Source organism: Orycteropus afer, unplaced genomic scaffold (genome assembly GCF_000298275.1).
Source record: "Orycteropus afer afer isolate SDZICR_OR568_19922 unplaced genomic scaffold, OryAfe1.0 scaffold00112, whole genome shotgun sequence".
Lineage (NCBI taxonomy): Eukaryota > Metazoa > Chordata > Mammalia > Tubulidentata > Orycteropodidae > Orycteropus > Orycteropus afer.
In genome coordinates, this window is record NW_006921699.1 from 7,928,521 (window position 1) to 7,949,430 (window position 20,910).

At 48.3% G+C, this 20,910-nt stretch overlaps 1 protein-coding gene across 1 annotated transcript; it reads right to left on the reverse strand.

Annotated features, from left to right (window-relative positions):
- Positions 1-6,868: 6,868 nt before the first annotated feature.
- NEUROG1 (neurogenin 1) lies at positions 6,869-7,588 on the reverse strand. Its single transcript, XM_007943777.2, has one exon. It carries the CDS (start codon positions 7,586-7,588, stop codon positions 6,869-6,871), a length of 720 nt encoding a protein of 239 aa, XP_007941968.1.
- Between the last annotated feature and the right edge of the window lie 13,322 nt (positions 7,589-20,910).

The following is a 20,910-nucleotide window of genomic DNA, read 5'->3' on the forward strand; positions in this document are numbered from 1 at the left end:
AAATTGTGGTCAATGTCATGAGACAAAGTATATGTGAACTGCTGTATGGAAAGTGAATTTGCTCTGTAAACTTTTACCCAAAATACAATAAATTAGTAAGTTAATTAATTAAATTAAATTAAGCAGTGACACCCGAGGCCCTTGCCAGAGAATCCATCCTTGAACCCTCTGTAGGCTAGTTCTTCTTTATACTTCATCAGGAAAAAAAAAAAAAACAAACATATTAGAGTGACTTATCCTCTTTCCTTACAGGTAATCTAAGCAGGGCTGAGGGATAAAGTTGTACAGATTATACCCTGTACCTGGCCCCCATGGGAGAAGGGTGAACTGGGGGAGCTCTACCCATCCTGTTATGTACCCTGACACAGTGTTGATGAACGAGAAAGAATGGGGAATGAGCCCTCTTCCTCATTCAGCCAAAGGCCCCACATGACCATTGTGACCATGCCTCTAGTTATGATCAAGCTTACTCAGGAATCAGAGTAGACCTCACAAGGCTAAGCTTATGGCCCACCATGCTTTTATTTTGCTGCACTTTATTTTCATTCCTTGGCAGACAATCTAAGATACAGCAGGGGGGTGCCAGAGCCAGATTGCTTGGGTTCCAATCTCAGCTCCATTACTTATTAGCTATGTGGCCTTAGGCAAATTACCTAACTTCTCTGTGCCTCAGTAACCTCATCTTTAAAATGGGGGTAATTATATTGGTATCATGGTTGTGAGAGTTAAATTAAGCAATTATGCATAGGAGTGTTTAGAACAATGCATTAGTTATGATGGTCACGAGGAAAAGGAGCTTAGTGAAGATGTACTCCAGGACATCACAATTCCCTCCACTTTCCCCATTATGAATTCTGTCTGAGACATTTCTCTAAGGCCTCAGGCTCAGAAAAAGTCTTGGTTCTCTTTAGTACCAAGAGATGGTGTCAATCTTTATCTTTATCTATGACTCATGTCCATCTTTGCTCTGGATGCTAAAATTAGCACTTTCAGGAAAAATTAAGCATTCCTTGTTAGCATTATAGAGAGGTTTTGGGGATGAATTCTGTGTGCAAATTGCTCCTGCCCCAAATCCTTAAAATCACCTTTGATTTTTCTATTTCATGCTCAACAACAAATCCTATTGGCTCCACCTTCCAAATGTATTCTGGTTCTGACCACTTTTCACCACTTCTATTATTATATTCCTCTCTTCAGCACTAATGAGCAGATGCTTAGTTACTTCCCTGAGTCCACTCTGGTCCCCAAAGTCTATATTATTAATATAGCAGCCAGAGTGGCCTCTGTAAGTCAATTCACCCATTCATCTATTTCAATTACCATGAGAAAGAAACAAAGTCCATATAATAGTTTACAAGCCTTACTGTGATTTGCCCTCCTCCATCTCTCTCTCCTCATCACCTGCCTTGCCCTCGTACCCTCATGCCCTTTGCTCCAGCCATAGGCCCCTTTGCTGTTTAACTGATACATTGTGCATGTTCAGGGCTTTCCCCTGGCTGTGCCTTCTGCCTACAGTGTGTTTCCCCCAGATATTGGCATGGCTCACTCCCTCTCAAAGCCTTCCTTGACCATCTTTTCTAAAATTGCAACCTCCTTTCTGCTCTGGCATTTTATACCACCCTTATCTTCCCTTGAAGGAGCTCTGGTGGCACTGTGGTAAGGCATTTGGCTGCCTATCAAAACAGCAGTGGTTTGAACCCACCAGCTGCTCCACAGGAGAAAGACGAAGCAGTCCTTTGGAAACCCTATTGAGGTCACTATGAGTCGGAATAGACTAGATAGCTTTTTTTTTTTTTTTTTTTTAAATCTTACGCTGGAGTCCCTGGGTGGTGCAGACAGCTAACATACTTGGTTGCTAACTGTAAGGTTGGTGGTTTAAGTCTACCCAGAGACACCTGGGAAGAAAGGCCTGGTGATCTGCTTCCAAAAAAACAAGCCACTGAAAATCCTATGGAGCACAGTTCTACCAGAGTAACACACAGGGCGGCCATGAGTTGGAGTCAACTTGATGGCAGACGGTTCTGGTATCTTGGCTTATTTTTATCTTCATCACTTACCACAATCAGTCACAAATTTATTTTATGTCTTTCCCCATCAGAATTTAAGCTCCTGTTAGACAGGGATTTTGTCTTGGTTACCCCAATGCCAAAATGTCATTCAACACATAACAGAGACTTGATAAGAAGAGGTTAGAGAAATGAGAAAATGAATGAAATGCTTCATTTTCCTACTCCATGCTATGATTCCCTTCCCTCATTTCTCAAAGACTTGGAAACAATTTATATAAGGTATAGATGCTATATTAGGTCCAAAACAAATAAAGAGATCATGGTAGAGAGTAACTCATCTTCTTAAATGCCTTCTGATATCTTGTTGTTGTTGTTATGTGCTGTCGAGTCAGACCTGATTCATAGCGACCCCTCCTTGGGTTTCCAAGGTGGTATCACTACAGTAGATTATCCAACCTTCCTTCCAAGGAATGGCTGGTGGGTTTGAACCACCAGCCTCCTGGTTAGCAGTCAAGTGCCTCTGATACCTTAGTGGAAAACTCTGTTGAGTAGAGTGAAACATGTCTGCCAGTGGAGAAGTTCTTAATTCTAGAAATTATTAGAATGTTTTAGTAACACCAGCCCTGCCTTCACAGATCTCAATGGATGAATGGGAGTTTGTAGCAGGGAACAATAGACCTCTGAGCTGGGGAAAAACATTTGGAATCACCTTCCTTCTTTCCTCCTATTTGAGAGCTTCAAGGTATACACAGCTTGCTTCCTTGGAAGGATAGTATTAACTGGCAGGGGTGGAGATGCTCCCAGCAATTGATGTTAAAAATCTTTCTTTTTTGAAAGGTGCTCTGCATCCTGAAGCTAGGATTGTCAGCCTATTATGGTGACACAGTTGGAAATACAATTTGCTATTCTTTGGTTTTGGTGATTGTCTTAGTTATCCAGTGCTGCTATAGCAGAAGTACCACAAATAGGTGGCTTTAAAAAACAGAAATGTATTCTCTCAGAGCTTGTTGTTGTTGTTGTTGTGTGCTGTTGAGTCAGACCCGACTCATAGAGACCCCTCCTTGGGTTTCTGAGGCGGTATCACTACAGAAGTAGATTGCCCAACCTTCCTTCTGAGGAGTGGCTGGGGGGGTTGAACTGCCAGCCTTCTGATTAGCAGTCAAGTGCTTTAGGCACTATGCTACCAGAGCTTCCCTCTCAGAGCTTAGGAAGATAGAACTCTGAATTCAGGGTGCCAGTTCTGGAAGGCTTTCTTTCTCTGTCAGCTCTGGGGGAAGGTCTTTGCCTCCTTTCAGCATAGATAGGCTCTGTCATTCTTTGGAGATCTCCATGTGTCTTGGCATCAGTTGTCCTCTGAGTCTAGGAGGTTCTCAGTGCAGTGACCCCAGGTCCAAAGGAAACACACTGCTCCTGGCTCTTCTTTCTGGGTGGTAGTCAGGTCTCTCACCCTGCTTGATTCTCTCTCCCTTTTCTCTCTCCAAAGATGAAAGGAGAAGCAGGCCACACCTCAAGAAACTCCTCTTACTATGGATCAGGGTTGTGACCTGAGTAAGAGTGGTGATTTAAGTAAGGATAATGCAACCTGCCTCATTAACATAACAAACAGAACCTAATCCTTTTTAACATAACCTAATCCTGCTCATTAACCATAAACAGAAGCTTGGATTTACAACACATCACAAAATGGAAGATAATCATACAATACTGGCAATCATGGACTAGTCAAATAGACACATATTTTGGGGGGATACAATTCAGTCCATGACAATGATAATGAAGTTTCCTCCTGTTTTCAAAGCCCTAAGTATGCAGCTGTGTGAAGCAAATCTCCTACTCCAGCCAGAATTCCAGGATGCCCCGGGATGTTCCGAGATATTTGTTTGCTGGTGGCTTAAATAAACATAATGGACTGTTCTTTTCCATCCCAGACACGTGGACCGACATCACATCTGAACAGAGGACCTGTAGGGGACCTGCCTTTCTTGCAGATTTGGCTTGAGCCCCTCAGAAAGCTGAAAGGAGACAGTTCCATGCAGGGGTAGATTACCCAATTAGCAAGGTAAGCACAGGTTTACTTGTGCTTACTTACTAATCTGTAGTGAACAATTTCACACTTCTTCACCGCTTCAGAGATTCTGCTTCTAGGTATGCCTGCCATCTGACTCTCTCCCAACTCTACTGTATCTTCCTACAGAATCAAAGCCTCTTTTCAAATTTATAATCCCTGACAGGAATGAAGGGGCTCTGGTGTTGTAGTGCCTAAGGCATTTGACTGCTAACCAGAAGGCTGATGGTTCAAACCCATCAACCACTCCTTGGAAGGAAGGTTGGGCAATCTACTTCCATAGAGATAACGCCTTGGAAACCCAAGGAGGGGTTGCTATGAGTTGGGACTGACTTGACGGCAGTGAGTGTGTTTGTTTTTGACAGGAACAAAGTACCTGGTAAACAAGGTAAGCACAGTTACATGTGCTTACTTACTAATCTGTAGTGCACAGATTCACATGTGTGAAACTACAGATTAGTAAATAAGAACAAGTAAGCCTGTGCTTACCTTGCTTATTGGGTAATCTGCCTCTGCCTCAAGCATGCTGTGGGTGAGAGGGCAGAAAACCTGATGCAGGCCGTTTGTGTCTTTTGCTGAAGGAAAACGCAAACCTGGTAGAGCAAATTCATTCTGTGACATACAGTGGGATGGGGATGGGGTAGAGGCAGGGAGGTTGAGGCCCAGAAGTGTCAATTCTAAAACGCAACTATTTTTCTGGGTGTTTTTAGCAGAAATGATTCTGTTCAGACTCTTGAAACTTGGAAGCTTTTCTTGTGAGGCTTCTTTGTCTCTGCTCTGGGAGCAGTAAGAGAAGACATCCAACTTTTTAGAAACTTCTGCAAAGGATCCTTTTTAGCTGAAGAGCTCTTTGCCCAAGGCTGGATTTGATGATGTCTTCTGGGGACCCAGCATATGGATATGTAGATCTGAGTCACCAGGCTTATGTGCGTGAGGAGGGAAATGCTTCCACAATGGGAGCATACTATCAATGGTCTTACTTCTGGTCCTCTGCTTCTATTTACCTCCTAATGGATATAATTTCTCTAATACTATAGAATACTATTTTCTTGGACCTATTCCTACCTACCCCTGCCCCTAAATCATTATATGCATGAAAAGGAGAATCTCAGTGGAAAAAAAAAATGGTCAAAGTGTGGGGTAACTTGTGAGCAGGCAGTAACAGCATTTTAGGAAGTATTGCTTGTAATTAACCACATTCTGAAATTTAAAACAAAGGCTGCTACTGGCTAGTGTTGTCGGGTAATTGTCAGACAACAGATAAACACACTGCAGCCAGAAAAATCCCCAATGAATTTGGCCAGCTGATTTCTCTGGCAGCAAATGAAAGCTTTGGTGATTGCTTCCTGAGGACTGCTTAATAAGCCAGGCACTGGGGTTCTCAGCATGTGTCCCCTCCCCTCCCACTGTGGGCCTAGTGGGTGTAAGTGTTTGGGGGAGTGCAGGCACCCTAGCTCACAATTTTAGGCAGCTGCATACCCCACCCAGGGACACCACACATAATTCATGGCGAGTCTCACAGCCAGGGTGAATCCAGCCTCAATGGACCACAATTTAGAGTCATTGTTTACAAATCAATTTCCCTCCTCCCCTAAATAGGCTGTTATAAGAGTGGATCCTTCTGCTTGCCTAGTCTGGGCCCACCTGTCACTGGGACTTCCTAGCCAGTGGTCACACTGTATTGATCCTTTTAATCCCCTCTCTTTCTATGAAACACAGAGCCAGCTGATGTGGAGTTCCCTAAAAGAAAGACCCACCGCCCCTACCTCTACAGGTAGCTGTGCATACGGGGCTAATTCCCCACTAAAAAGTCTTAATTGGCTTATGGGGAGCCTCAAAGATCCGTCTTGTGTTTACAAGGTGAAAGGAAATGATGGGTCCCCAAATGCCCTGGTTGGCCTTTATCCGTTTCTTGCTGGAAATCAGGTGTGTTTTATTTTAAAATTGTTTTTAAACAGCATTGAGGGGATTGGCGTGGGTTGGGGATACTGTTTCACTTTAGTTGTTGAGTGGTGGAGAGGAAGGGTAAAGAGGAGGTAGACGAAAATCCCCAGAGACATTGACATTAGGCAAGAAACTTGGTTAGTTTTTTTTTTTTTTTTTAGTTTTTATTTACATGAAGCATCTGCAGTACAAAAATGTAAACTTTGATAGCTCATAATAATAGAATAAACTCTTTATGTACAAAAATACATTTTCATATGAATGAAGTATCTTGAATAAATTAAAGTACTCTCCAGCCCCGGCCTGAATAGCAACGGAATAGTCTGGAGCTCTTCCTAGAGCGAGCCTGCAGTGGTGGGGCCTGGAATCCATAATGCATGAAGCCCACTCCTTGTCTCTCCTTTTTAAGCCTTTTCATTGTATTGTCAGCCGGCTCAAACCGAATTTTCATGCTCGTTTTTCTTCATTAGAGTTCTACAAATTGTAAAATTGACTTTTCACCTCGTCTTCAGGGGCTGATCTGTCCCTTTTCTAAATCACACTGAAGTGGTGGCTGGGGTCAGCTCTGAGCCAGCCACAAAGGAGGTTTTGTGGAGTTCAGAAAGTGCGAAAGGAAAAAGGCCGTCTAGGGGCGGGCAGGAGGGGCCCAATGCTGAGGGCTGGAGAAACAGACCAAGAGGCAGCGTCAATGAGGGTGCAGCGACCTAACAAGCGGCTCAGGTATCCTCCAGTCTTTTAAAGCTCCCGCCTCCTCCCTCCTCCAGGATTGGGGGTCCCGAAGCTACAGCTAGGGCCCCATCTACTGACTGTAGACAAGGAAGGGGGAAGGTAACAGTGTCAAGTAAAGGGCCTAGTGGTAGGGGACGAAACAGGATGTCGTGTGGAGCAAGTCTTTGGACAGGCCAGGGAAGGAGAAAAGGGGATCGCCAGGACCGTAGGCGAAGTCTTCGGAAGCGGCGGGGCTACTGGGGTCGGAGAGTGGCGAGGTGGCTGCGGCGCCTGAGCCCCAGGACTCGGCGTCGCTGGCAGGGCTCGGGGGCCCTGGCAGGCAGGGGGCGCACTGGGGCGGCAGAAGGCGCTCCCGGGCACTGGCTCCGGGCAGTCCCTGGTCTGCGAGGCGCAGTGTCTCGGCCAGAGCCCAGATGTAGTTGTAAGCGAAGCGTAGCGTCTCGATCTTGGTGAGCTTGGTGTCGTCGGGAAAGGAGGGCAGCACGCTGCGCAGCGCATCCAGCGCGGCGTTCAAGTTGTGCATGCGATTGCGCTCGCGATCATTTGCCTTGACGCGCCGGCTCCTGCGTAAAGAGTGTAGTAGCGCCTCGGAGCGCACCCGCGCCCGGCCCCGGCGCCGCCGCCTCTCCTGCTCTTCATCTTGCGCCCCTGGGGCATCCAGCGCCCCAGTGATCCCCGGCGCGCCTCTGAGCGGCGGCACGGGCGGCCCCGAGGCGGAGGCTGGCCGCTGGAGCCTGGCACAGTCCTCCTCGTCTGTGAGGAAGCCGGACAGGTCGCTGCTGCTGCTGCTACTGGTAGAGCAGTCGAGGTCTGAAAGGCAGGTCTCCAAAGAGGCGGGCATCGCTGCGCTGTGCAGGACCGACGCAAGCACGGACCGAAGGGAGGGTGCTTAGAGGGCAGAAGTCCGGAATGAGGGCAGGGCTGCCGGGGCGCACTTACGTTCTGAACTGCCCAAGGCTACTGTGTGCGCGATGCGGCCGCTATAGCGTGGAAGGGCGCAGGGGTGCACTGGGAACTTGGCTTCGCCTGCTCGCCTCGCCTGCAGGGGCCACGCGCCCGGCGGGTCTCCTGAGTGATCTTGCCGGCGATCAGATCAGCTCGTGTGAGCACCGAGTGTGGCACACGACCGGCCTCAGGACCCCTTAAGTACCCCGCGCAACAATGGACGCCCCCCCTCCCTTGCCACCTCCGCCCCCACGGCAGCCGGGGTGAATGGAACTAGGCGGCAGGTCAGCCCCGTGCGGCTCCCGAGTATTTGCATAATTTATGCTCGCGGGGGGGCCCGTCCTCGCCCCTCCCCCCCCCTCCTGGAGCGTGCCCGTAATTACCGTCCGCCAATCGGCGGCGCCGCGGGGCCCCGGGAGCAGTCTCCGGGCTAAGCCGGCTGGGGCTTCTAGAGACTGTGAAACGGAGGCGGGGGTGGCGGGCGATTAGCCGCGGAGGCACGCTCCTCCGGGGACAGGCCGAGCGCCCCTTGCTGAGGTGGGGATGGGGAGGCGGGGCATTGGCAGGCGAGTGTGAGCCGCGCAGTTAGTTGTGGAAACCTCCGGCTGATTCGGACTCTGGGTACGCATCCACACTCCAGCTACGGGATGGACGCGTGACTTTGGGCAACCGATTTAACCTCTCTGAGCCTCAGTTTTCCCTTCTGTAAAGTGGGACACAGCTCTACCCTGTTGAGAATCGTATAAGATTAAGGTCGTGGTGCACTTGCCTCGACTTTTTTTGTAACAGAGCGCCGGATAAATGGTTGCGAAATGCAGCGCTATGGGTTGGGTAAACCCAAATCCGAACAGATGAAAAAGTAGCTGGGCGAGGGCCACCAAGCAGAGTGCGAGGATAGACATCTCTGCTCCGCCCGGGTTGGTGAAGAAATGAAAATGAATCTGCTGACCTTCACGTGAGGAGGTGCCTGCAAGAAAAATAGTGTCCCGTGATTTCCCAGGTTGAGGATTGACTGGCCCCTCCCCCTGCAGCGTTGCGGGAGACAAATTAACAGATGCGAATTCTCTCTAGTCAGGGAGTCCCCTGAGACCTTGGCCTCTGGAATCTCTCTGTCCTTGCGCTGAGTCTCTCCGAGTGGCGCTTGCAGCCTCCGCAGCCCACCGGAACTGCTGGCAAGTGAGGGCACCAGGGTGGGACCTCGAAGCGAGACAAACACTCAGGAGAGCAGTTCTCCCCCTCAGTGCTGTGAACTCACCTGTGCTAGCAAAAGATCTTTATTCTGCGTGTCAAGAGTCTTTGCTCTCTGGTCACTAACCCGTGGTCTGGAGCAAAAGACTACAATTTTGTATTTAGGAGAAAATAGTCATTAAGAAGCAGCACCAGATTATGGGGATGTTGGGGGGGGGGGGGAAAACTAACCCTTTGTAGCAAAGTTCCAGCGACCTCCCCATGACAACATCTGGGTGGTGTGGCTTCAGGCCTGCTGCTTGGGCTGCTGTTTTCAGAGGACCCCACTTGAGACACCTGTCCTTTTCTGGAGGGGTGCTGTCCAGAGAGGGGAGGCTGTGCCCACCTTGGCTGACTAGCCAGTATTTGCCTTCTGGCTCAGTGGGCTTTGCCTAGCACCCCTCCACACACACACACACACACACACACAGCGGCTTTGCACCCTGCATGTACCCCCAACCTGGGGGAAGGTAGGACACAGTCCTATAAGGGCTTTAGGCTTGTTGGAATTCACAGAAACCTCAACTAGCTTAATCAAGAAAGGGATCCTGAGGCATCTCCAGGAACTCAAGGGCTGGGGAGACTTGTATGAGCCAGTAGAGTCCAGGAGTCCTCACTCAGCTTCTTGCCTGCTTCTCTCCCTGCTGCAGCTTTCTCACGGCCTCGTGCACTCCCACCAGCATTGAGTTGATGACATCTTTGGGCCCTTTGCTAAATCCCCAGAGGAGAGAATTTATTTAGCCAGGGAACAGGGTCATTTGTCAGTTTCTTGGCTGCCTAGTACCTGAAAAACCTTCCCGCTGAATGCATGAATGGCCCCCTCCCCCAATTCTTGGCTATTAAGATGTGCCAATGTGACTTAAGGGAGCTCTGGTAGCATAGTGCCTAAGGCATTTGACTGCTAACCAGAAGGCTGGTGGTTCAAACCCACCAGCCACTCCTCGGAAGGAAGGTTGGGCATTCCTACTTCCGTAGTGATACTGCCTTGGAAACCCAAGGAGGTGTCGCTATGAGTCGGGGCCACTTGATGGCAAACAACAACAACAACAATGTGACTTAAGTGCAGCCAATAGATACCCCATGGTTCTGAGCAGGTGAGCGTTCATAGTTCCTTTGTGTCATGGTAGTGACCCAGAAGACCATTGGCCAGTGGTGGAAGAGGTGGCGGGTGGGTGGGTGGGGGTGAGCGGGTATCCTGATCAAACTCTTCCCAGAGCCTACTTTCAGCTGTGGTTCTGATCTATCCCTTGCCTGCTGTCTGAGTCTTTTTCTAGTAGGTCTTTCTTGCTTGAGTTGGCCAGGTTTGGTGACTGTGAGTATAGAGACTAATACTTCTTGGTGTTTTGTTTGTTTGTTTTTTAGGCAACCTGTGCCTAAGGCATTTGACCACTAAGAAGGTGGTTCAAACCCACCAGCAACTCCTTGGAAGGAAGATTGGGCAATAAACTTCCGTAGAGATACTGCCTTGGAAACCCAAGGTGGGGTTGCTATGAGTCGAGTTGACACAATGGCAGTGAGTTTGTTTAGATAGATAGATAGATAGATAGATAGATAGACAGACAGACACACACATAGTATAAAAGTATTTGTGTGTGTGTGTGTGTGTATATATATATATATATATATATATATATATATATATATATATATCCCACATTGGGTGCCTGGTTTAGGCCAGGCATTGTACTACATCCTGGGGTGATGGGATGAAACCCTGGGTGATGGGGGCCATGGATGCTAAGTCTTATAAGCCTAGAATTCAGTGCTAGCAGAATCCTTGGAGATTATTCATCCACTCACTGTACCTCAGACATGGGAGACTGAAGATGGAGAGGCTGTTGGGTTACAGCAGGGGTCACTGGGGTTCAAATGAGGGTCAGACTCAGGAGTCCTTTTAGCCCCTATGCCATGTTCTTTCATCACAACCCATCAACAAATACACTCTAAGAGCCTATTGCCTGCTACCCTGTGCTTAAGGACCTATAATCTCAGGGGAGGGGAGATATAGCCAAAGAAAGATGACCAGCCACTGGCCCAAAGAAGTGCTAGGGTCCACTAAGGGAGCAGATCTGAAGAGCACCATGCATCCTTCAAAGAAAAGGGGGAAGCAGTTAAGGAAGTCTTCCTGGCAGAGGGGTGCTTCAGAAGGATGTGTGAAACGTGAATAGACAATCAGAGAGGGATGGGAATGCCTGCGGAGGCAATATGGGGGCTATTCTGGTTAAAGCTTCTGTGGAGGCCCTGTAGGAAGAGACTAGGGAGCAATTGTGGTGGGCTTTGAATGGCCACGATGACCTTTCTTCTTCCTGTTTGTCTCTTCTTCCTCCTGCTTGTCTCTTCCTCCTGCTGCTCTCTCTTAGCCAGACAGACATTTGCAGTTTTTCCAGTGGTTCACTGCACAAGGGTACCTGGCAGAGGGGGCAAGTGGGGGTAAACACCTAGCACCTCTTCACCATCTGCTAAGCCATTGCCTTGACACAGGGTTGCATCTTTCTAGAGAGGGCACCCTTTTCAAATGTGCACAAAGGCACTTTATGAGCTAGCAGTGTCTCTGTGCTTTCTTTTGACTTTGTCCCCCTCTTTGTCTGTACCTTAGTGGCCCAACCAGACAGGCACCTTAGCTCTATCCTACCTAGTCTTGGCCAGTGCACTAGCACCTTCTCCCTGGACATTAGTGCCTGTCCCTTGTGCTTTTCATAAGTGCATTTCAGGCTTGGGAGCCCCCTCCTACTGAGGGATCCACTGAGGATGGAACTGAGTCCTGGGAGAATGAGAACAAATGAGTAGTTCAGGTTCAGGCTTGATTCCGGGAGCCTTGGTGCTTTCTACTCAAGAGGGCTCCCTTTCGGAGAATATGTATCCTACCCTGTGTTTGCCTAAACCCTTGAGGCAGGTCAAGCACATTTATGTTATAGCTCAGAGTGCTCCAAGTCATGAAAAGACTGGTTTTTTTTCTGGGGCTTTGACTGCCTGCTTGACAACTGGGGAAGGAGGCAAAGTCAGTCTCTGAGACACACTCAGGGACCAGATGGTACACACTCGTTCCAGGCAGCCTTGGAGATCAGATTCAAGACCATCATGAAACTATCAGGGAAGTGACTTTAGCTCCACATCAAGAGGACTTTTCTGACATCCAGCCTACTGATGAAGGAATCAGTTTTTTCCAGAGATGGGAGAGAGGGGCCCTGGGCGGTTGAGCAAGGCATTGGATCCTTCCACGTTCTTTTGAGATTTTTTTTTTTTTTAATATAAAGAAAGACCCAAATAGGGGGAAATGGTGGCAAATTATAAATGTTTACATATAATAAATCAATATGACCAACACATAAAAATACAAAGCAGTCTAACTGTGCTGTTTGCAAGAGTTTACAATTTCAGGATTTAAAATGAACATCAAATCATAGAGCCTCTATAGGCATGGAGATAGACAGATGGATCTAGATTTAATTTATGGTTGAACATCTTCTTCCAGCCCTGTCAGTGCGTTTCAGTGGCCATGTGGATGACTTCATTTGGAGTCCACAATCTTTGAGAACTTTCGTGGACTCAGGCTGAGCCAAGTGACCTCTCTGCCAACCCCCTCTCAATGATCAGAAATACTTAAGCCTCAGGCTGAACAAACTATCTTTTTGGATGTTGTAGTGAGAACTAAGGCTAACTGGTTAGTGTCCTGTAATTACAAGTACTGAGATGATAATCTAAATGTGTTGAGGGGTAGGGAGCACCATCACATTTCATACTCTTCTTCCCTTAAATTGTATTAGCTGAGATTTGTCATCCTTATCCCCTCCAATTGGGTAGATAGAATATTAATTTCAAGAGTGGAGTGTCACCTACATGGGGATCTGAATTTTGAGGGCTTGTAGAGAAGTTTTTGTTTTTTACATTACACACGAATTTCTCAAATGCAGTTTACTAGACGTAAATGGTGTTGTCATCTTCCAGACTAGACTGCCGTCTAGTCGATTATGACTCACAGCAACTATAGGACAGAGTAGAACTGCTCCACAGGTTTACTCAGACACTAATTCATCCCGGGAACTGGGGATAGGGCGAAGCACAGTCCTGGGTTTGTAATACTGACCAGGCTGTGTCCACAGGGGCCTCCTTGATGGGAATTTTTTGCCCAGAGTAAAGTTGTGGAGAGGGCCTTGGCTTCTAAACAAGCCAACTCTTATCATCATTTTCTTTCTGGAAATACCTAGGGGAGGGGCGGCCTTGGTTTCGTGGGTGGTATTTTGGAAAGTAAAAGTTGCAATCATTTTAGGAAAAAGAAAGAAAAAGGTACAGTTACTCAAGAGGAAGGGATGAAGGATGATGTTGGACACAGACATGCACAGTGTTCCTTTCTGTACATTAAGTATACCCTCAGATACGCTGTTGCGTTTCCATATAAGAGAAGCAGGGTGGGGTTGGGGGAATGGAAAGGAGAAACAATTCCCTATTTTCTTTACTGATGACCCATGACAGTTGTGGAAAGGGGGGTAAAAGAGAGGGGGAAAGCAAGGCAGGAGGGGTGAAACAGAGGGGTCTTTCAGTGACAGAGCAAGGAAAATGGCAAATTATCCATGGTTTCCAGAAATCCGTGGAGGCCCCCTCGGCCCCTGCCCTGCTAAATACAGTGCCGGCTGTATGCATTTCCCACCTCGGAGATGTCTGCTTGAATATTCTGGGGCATTGTGTACAGATGGGTTTGGTTATATACAGTCTTACGTGTGAGATGAATCTTGGATTCCTATGGAATTCCTGGTTGAAAACTACTTTATCCTAGTGCTGTGTAAGGAATGTCTTCCACAACTGGGCAATTCTACCGCCAAATACATTTTTTTTTGTAGAAGAATGTTCAAGTCTGATGGGGGTTCTCAGACCTGTGCTGGTATAGAGGGATGATCTACACGCTTGTGCTAACCCAGGTCCTCTGCAGGCCTTGGCAATGGGTTGGTTTGAAGTGCGTTTGCAGTTTGGGCCAGCCTTGGATGAAACAATATCCTTTTTGTCCCAGAGGAGAGTGGGGGAGGCAAAGGGAGTGTGCACTCTTATGCGGGGAGGGCCCACGGAGGTGCAGACCCTGAACTGAAGAGGGGAGCAGGCAGACGGTGCTCCCCCTCCTTTCCCAGCAGTGAGGCCTGGAATCAGTTTTCATATCAGCTGCTAGAGGCTATGAATCAATCCAGGACTTTCAAAGCCTCTGAGTTTTGCCCTGGTGGAAGATTTCTTGAAATTAAATTGTCTTCTGAGCTCAGATTAAACAAACAAACAAAAACAAACAAACAAACAGAAAAGTGGCCTTGCCTCCACTGTATACAAGGTGTGCACAATCTACCTTCCCACATTCAGGCTGCACCTGTCACAGGAAGTTGCTATAGCCAGAGTTGATTTTGTTGAGCAGTTTTATTTTTGTCTGCTTCGTGTGTACTTGAGGAAGTCTTCAATGTCAATTAAAAACATTTTCTCCTCAAATACTTGTGGGTCAAGTGTGGAAAACTGAGTGAGGGTGTTTGCTTGTGTGCGTACTGATGAAGTCACAGTGAAATTTATTATAATGGAATTCAACTACTGGTTTATGGATATAATTCAGAAATAAACACAGAGAATGGAGAAATAGCGAAGTGTTTTCCTTTTGCTTTTCTGTACCTTAACGCTTGGCTACATAAATTCACGTTGGGTTCGAACACAAATGCATTTTGTTTGTAGTAATTAAAATGTTTTAATGAGACAACCATAAAATCCACCATTAATTATTTTATTTCAAACACTTCTGCCTTCTTTTGAACCGGGTCTATTTAGAAATAGTTTAGAGAGTAGCCTGCAGTTTTATTCTTTCCTCTGCATTATACACAGGAGTGGAGAAGTCATTTATAAATAATTACACAATGTTTTGGGTCTTTGGGCTTGTATAATATATCAAAGCGATTAGTACACTTATTGTTCCATTGTAAATGCTTTTTTTCTCCTTTCAGTTTCACTTGCCTTGTCTTCTAGCTAAACCTTTTTCTGGAAATCTTTTGTCTTCTTCATTCTTTTTGCTTGTTACAGTCCAGGAGCATTCTTCTTATTCAAACACTCTCAGCAGGGGCAAAGAAAGCGACTCCGGCCGCATCTCAAGTTTTACCATAACTTTCTGGCATTTTCTTTTCTTCCAGTTTTCCCAGACTACCTAGGGGCAATGAAGAACTATAACATACATGAATTATTGGTACTCCCCTCGAGTTAAAGGGGGAGGAAAGTGCCTCATTTTCTATGCCCCCAAGGGACCGAACGATCAGGCGGCCGCTAAACAATGTATTTATCACTTTGCATCTCTTTGGGACGCCAGCCGCGCCCCGCGCGCCCTGGCCGCCGCCGCCGAAGTTTTGCTTGGGCCCTGGAGAGCAGACATTTCTCTATTTCTTTTATGGGGCGGGCCACAAATAAAGACTCATTGGCTGGAGGAAGGGGGTCTTCCCGCGAGTCTTGCGCCAACGACCCTCGCGCCATGGTTCTTCCCACGACGGGGGCCTAGGGGAGCAGGGAGGGGCCGCGCAGGGGGCGCGTGGGGGCGCGGCGGGCCCGCCGGGTGGGCGCCCTGACCTCCGCACCCGGGTCAAGCGAGAGAAGGAACTTTGTTGCAAGCTGGTTCCAGTTCATCGAAAGGGCCCGGCCGCCGCAGGAGCCGCGTGAGGGGATTAGGGCTGCACGAGAGACGACTGCACCGCGGCCTCCAGCCACGTGAGGAGAGAAATGGCTTCAAAAGGCCCGAACAAACTAATCCGTGTTATCCGGCTGGACGACCGACTGGGTGCGGGCGCTCCAGGTCCCGGGCCTGCCTGCTTCGCACTGGCTGCGGTAGGGGGCGCGCAGCCGTCTCCAAGGGCTCCGGGCACGAATTTCAAGAGAGATGGCACTTCAATTTTCCCCACTTCCATTTTTGGGACCCGCCCCCCGCCGGGGAAAGTCATCCTTGGTGACACCGCTCTTGAGTTAAAGCAGCGGGGCATGTTGTAACACTTAGAAAATTGAGACACTTCTGTAAAAGTTTGGTGGCGTAGTGTCTAAGGCATGCCTGCTAACTAGAAGGCTGGGGGTTCAAATCCATCAGCCACTCCTCGGAAGGAAGACTGGGCAATCTACTTCCATAGAGATATGGCCTCAGTCGCTGTGAAAGTGGCGGGGCAAGTCGTAACACTTAAAAAGTTTGAGACGCTTCTGTAAAAGTTTGGATGGAGAATTAGGATGAAATCTGGTGAAAACCACAAAAGTTAGGTATTGGCTTCAAATGAAGAGTTTCATTAAGAAAATAAAAGATGATTCCAAGAAATGAACATAGGTGACAGTATCCGACCAGAACATAGGTGATAAAATCCGACCGGAGAAGTGAAAATATATCGCCTCTGGGGCGTTTTCCGAAGCAGGAGAGTTTTCTGTCACCTCGTGCCCGCCCCTGTGCTGCCCCCGCCCCCGGGCCAAGGGACACTTCGCAATCTGTCGGGCCCCGGCCCTGTTTCCATATGAAGGGCCGCGCCGGGTGCCTTGGGAGCGGTGAATGGCCGCTCGCGGTCGGGCGGGCGCTTACGCCCCGCGGCCGGGACTGCATTTGGCCGCATTTGCATAGCAGGTGCTGATACTTGTCCATTCTTACTTAAAGAAGTTTTAATATGGGATAAATTACCAGGAATTAGGAGCAGGCGTGGGCGGGAATAAAGGAACCGTGTCGCCAGTCTTACAGCCGCCTGGCTGGGAAGGAGAGGAGGGGGATGAAGAGACATATGAAGTGAGAATTGACTTTAAACGTCGACTTCTTAAGGAGCTATATAGCCTTCTTTGCCCTCTTTATCTACCCCACCCCCTAAAAAAAGAGCAATGAAAAAATAGAAGGAACTTTAATCATTTTTATTTTAGAATCTGAGTGTAGCAATAATTCCAGGGATAGTAATGAGATTAGCACGCAAAAATCTTTGAGTCAGTAAATCTGGCCAAGTTTAAAATGTTAATCCTGGTCCTAATCTCCCCCCTTGGCAATGTGGAAGCACTGGGCCACAAGAGGCTGTTTTCTTCCCATACTCTCAAAGAAACATCAGATGAAGCTCAAATCGGCCCATTCTTGTGATGACAATGAATTCCTTCCCCCAGGGGTGCTCTAAAGGTGCTTGAGCCATTGGGCTCCAGAGCCTCCTCTGGGAGAAAGTGGTCGGGCTCCCCTCTCCCAAACGGTGTGGTTACTTGGGATTGGCGCCAGATTATTCCAAGTCTGGAATCTTGCAAAGGCTTGAAGCAAAGTGGAATTTCAAAAAGGTGGCATTAAGCAGAGATAGGAGCTGGGAGCAGTTTTTCCTTAATCTCCTTTAAGTCTGACCCAAGGGCATCCTCCTCAAAGGGACAAAGTGATTTTCAGAGAGAGAGAAAAAAAGTAGGGAGCAGGTTTGTTGTTGTTATTTGCCGTCGAGTCGGCCCCGACTCATAGTGTCCCCTCCTTGGGTTGCTGAGGCAGTATCACTAGGGAAGTAGGATTGCCCAACCTTCCTTCCAAGGAGTGGCTGGTGGGTTTGAACCACCAGCCTTCTGGTTAGCAGTCAAGTGCCTTATGCACTATGCTACCAGAGCTCCTCGGGAGCAGGTAGGCCCACTGTTTACCCCCAATCACTCTTGGGGGCTGTGGAGAAGGCATTGGCTGCCTTAGACTCCAGCCTGCTGGATTATAAGTCAGTTTATCTGCTTCATGGGAGAAATGCCTGGGGTGTGGGGCCTCCTGAGGACTCTCCAAATAGTTGGGGACCTTGGAGAAAAAAGAGTGGGCAGGTCTCTCTCCCACCAGAGCCAAGGCTTTCCAGCACAAGGTGCTGTCAGACATAAGGGGACAACAGACTGCCTGAAGGAGCAAATGCCAGGGTTCTCCACCCCTCTGTCCACTGGCATGAGGAAACTTTCTCTTTCTCTCCTGGGTTCCCTCTTGTCTGTACCTATTTCCAGTTTGACCCCACTTTGGGGCAGCACCGCACCTGGGATTCCACATGCAGGCCTCTGCCTTGCCCCAAGCGCTTCCCAACATGCCCACTTTTCCTGGAAGGCAGTGTGAGATGCCCAAACGGACCATATGGTTTGGAGCTCGAGCTTCGGAGCCCACAGACAATGGGAAAGCAAGAGGCCGAGGTCAGTGGCGGAGCTCACGCGGCTGCAAACCTCCCTTTCAGTCTAATGAAGCTGTTGTCTGGGGGTAATGATGCAAATGCCTGGGCCCTTTCTCGCCTGATAGTCTAGAACGTGATTTGTCATACAATCTGAATCTTTGGGAGGACTTTAGACAGAACCTCCCCCAAAGATGGAGATGAGCCATATGTGCACTTTGCATCTGAAGTGGGGGTGGGGCGGTGGGAGGAGGTACTGCCCTCACTGCTTCCCGAAGGACAGAGTTCTGACCGAGCCTGACAGCCGGAAAGACATAGTCCTTGATGAGTTAAGGTCTGCCTGACCCTGGGATGGCGGACTCATGAGTGGGTGCAGCCGCTGTGCTATTTCATTACACATTAGCAGTGTGTGTTGGAAAAAAATGTGAAGCATCTGGACCTGCCAAGTGCTGTGGTCATTGCGCCCCCTCATTCATTTTACCTGTGGAAAAGGCTATTGTGATGAAATGCTCATTTAATATACAAACTCAGATTTCACTGTCCCATCAGATGCTAATTGAAGCCAGGATGGAAAATTCAGTGAGTATATCTGAAGTGGAAATAGTAAAGGAGAAGTGGGGACCAGGAGTCCTGAACCTGAGGCAGGTGGAGGAGGAGACAGGAAAGACATGATCCAAAGGGAGGAAGACAGAGGGAAAAGTAAGAAACCCAGCTGTCACTCCGTGTGTGTGATGAAGAGGGAGGCTGGTGGATGCTGCTCACAGGAAGAGAGGCATCTCCCCAGTGATGCCCTCAGGGGAGCACTGTGGGTCTGTCCAAAGTCTGGAGGCAGAAATATGTTATTAATTACGAGTTTAATGATCAATATTTATCAATTCCCTGACTGCTATGTAATGAATTGAGCTAATTGCCCCCTTTTCGCTGACTGCAATTAAGAAGCATCAGAGCCCCACATGATCCTAATAATAACAGCAATGATGACTGGGGGTGGAGAGAAGGTGTCTGGGGCCTGCAGTCTGCCCTCAATAGGGGCACAGGAGAAGCAGAGATGACACAGTCACATCTGCCTGTAGAAAAGGCCTTTTTATTATGCCTCACTCACTTTGGTACCCGCAGTGCCTGGCTCAGTGCCTGGCTAAGCAGAATTGATGCTCAAAGCATATTTGTGGAGAGAATGAATTTATGTCTGGACACTGGCTCCATGCTTGTGTGTATCTGCCTGCATCTGGATTCACTAGTTTGTGCACACACACAGTCCTTTGTGGGGAAGATGGGACCGGTAAATTGCGCCACTTCTCTGGGATTACTCCATCCGCTCTAACCTGAGAAATGGTCCACAAATTGGCACTGCTGCCCTAGACACTGCTGGGTGCTTGGCCCCTGGCCAGCAGAGGGCTTGCTTGATGAGTATCTCTTCCTCCATTCTGTGGTGGTGTAACATTAAGAGATAAAGTGGGGTGAGGTGGGAAATAGAGGTACCCTAATCTGAGGAGAGGTCTCTAATTATTCTTGCTGACTGTGGGGGCTGGGCAAGGGCAGATTGAAAGCTCAGTCATGCCTTCACCACCAATCACTCCCATGATTACAGATAAGTTGTCTGCAAGCCCTGCCCAAGCCCTGGCCACATGATACTCTTTCTGCTCCCTCAGACACACTTAGCCCCCTCTCTTGGCACTGAGGGTTCGAGGAGGGGGTTACTGCGGTGACAACATGAGCTCTTAAAGCACAAACCACACGCTGCTCACCGCAACACCTGTTACCATCGAGAGATTTGTGTCCAGGAGTGGCAACTGGGAGGCGGGACTCTTGGAGTGTGTGTGTGTGTGTGTGTGTGTGCTGGGAACCCAGAGGGACTGGGCTTCTGCTAATTTGGGGGCTATACAGAAAATTTTGTTTTAAAAATGGGACTTTTTCTAAAACATCTCAGTTTTCTTTCTTGCTTTCACCAGTATATTCCAGGTGCACATTTGCTGGGCACAGGGGATGTTCAGGGTTAACATGCTCAATGTCCATCCGTCTTTACTTCTGGACTCCATGTGTTATACTGTCACCCTTCAAATGACATACTACTATTCGTGAACAATTTCTGTGTGTGTATTTGTGGGACAGTGAGCTAAGCCCTCAATATGAATGATTTTATGAAATCCACACAACAATATATGCACTGTGTATTTATATCTGCTTTTTAAGTTAGGAGACCGAGAGGTTAAGCAATATGACCAAGGTCATGGGGCCAGCAGGCAGTTAAGTCAGGACTTGAGCCCAGGTCTATCTGGCTCCTGGGCCCATGATCTTGACCACTCCCTATTCTCCTTCTATTCTTTCCTCTCTTTATGTGAACACCCACTCTGTGGCTAGCTCAGGTTAGTGCTGAGGACACGGGGAGGAAATCCTGCTCTGAGGAGAGGACATTTGGTCTTACAGAATGGTGACCAGAGCCCAGGTGGATGGCAGTTGCAGAGAGCGGGCAGCTCTTGCAGCTGTGGAGGTAAGTGAGGCTGGGAGAAGTTCTGTGCATGTCTGTTAGCTGGTGGATCTTATGAGGAAAGGTGCTGGTCGTCAACACACCTGGATTTGAAGCTGGTCTCTGTTCTTGTTTTCTTGACAAGAATTGAGAGGTCTGGGTTCCCTATGATGTTACCTTGGGAAACTCCTTCTCCTCTCTGGGCTTCTGTTTCTTTATCTGAAAAGGGGCGGGGGATGGCACGAGAAGGGGATAAGGTGCCCTAGGGACTTGGAGACTAGCTGGGTATCTCCAGGCTCCCTGTGTTGCTCTCACCTGAGGTTTTGAAGAGTGGCCTGGATGTGTGGCATCAAACTATCTCTTTTCTCCTCTGGTCTCCCTATCTACACAGTGAGCAGAGCTCACGAGGGGCCCAGAGAGCCAAGC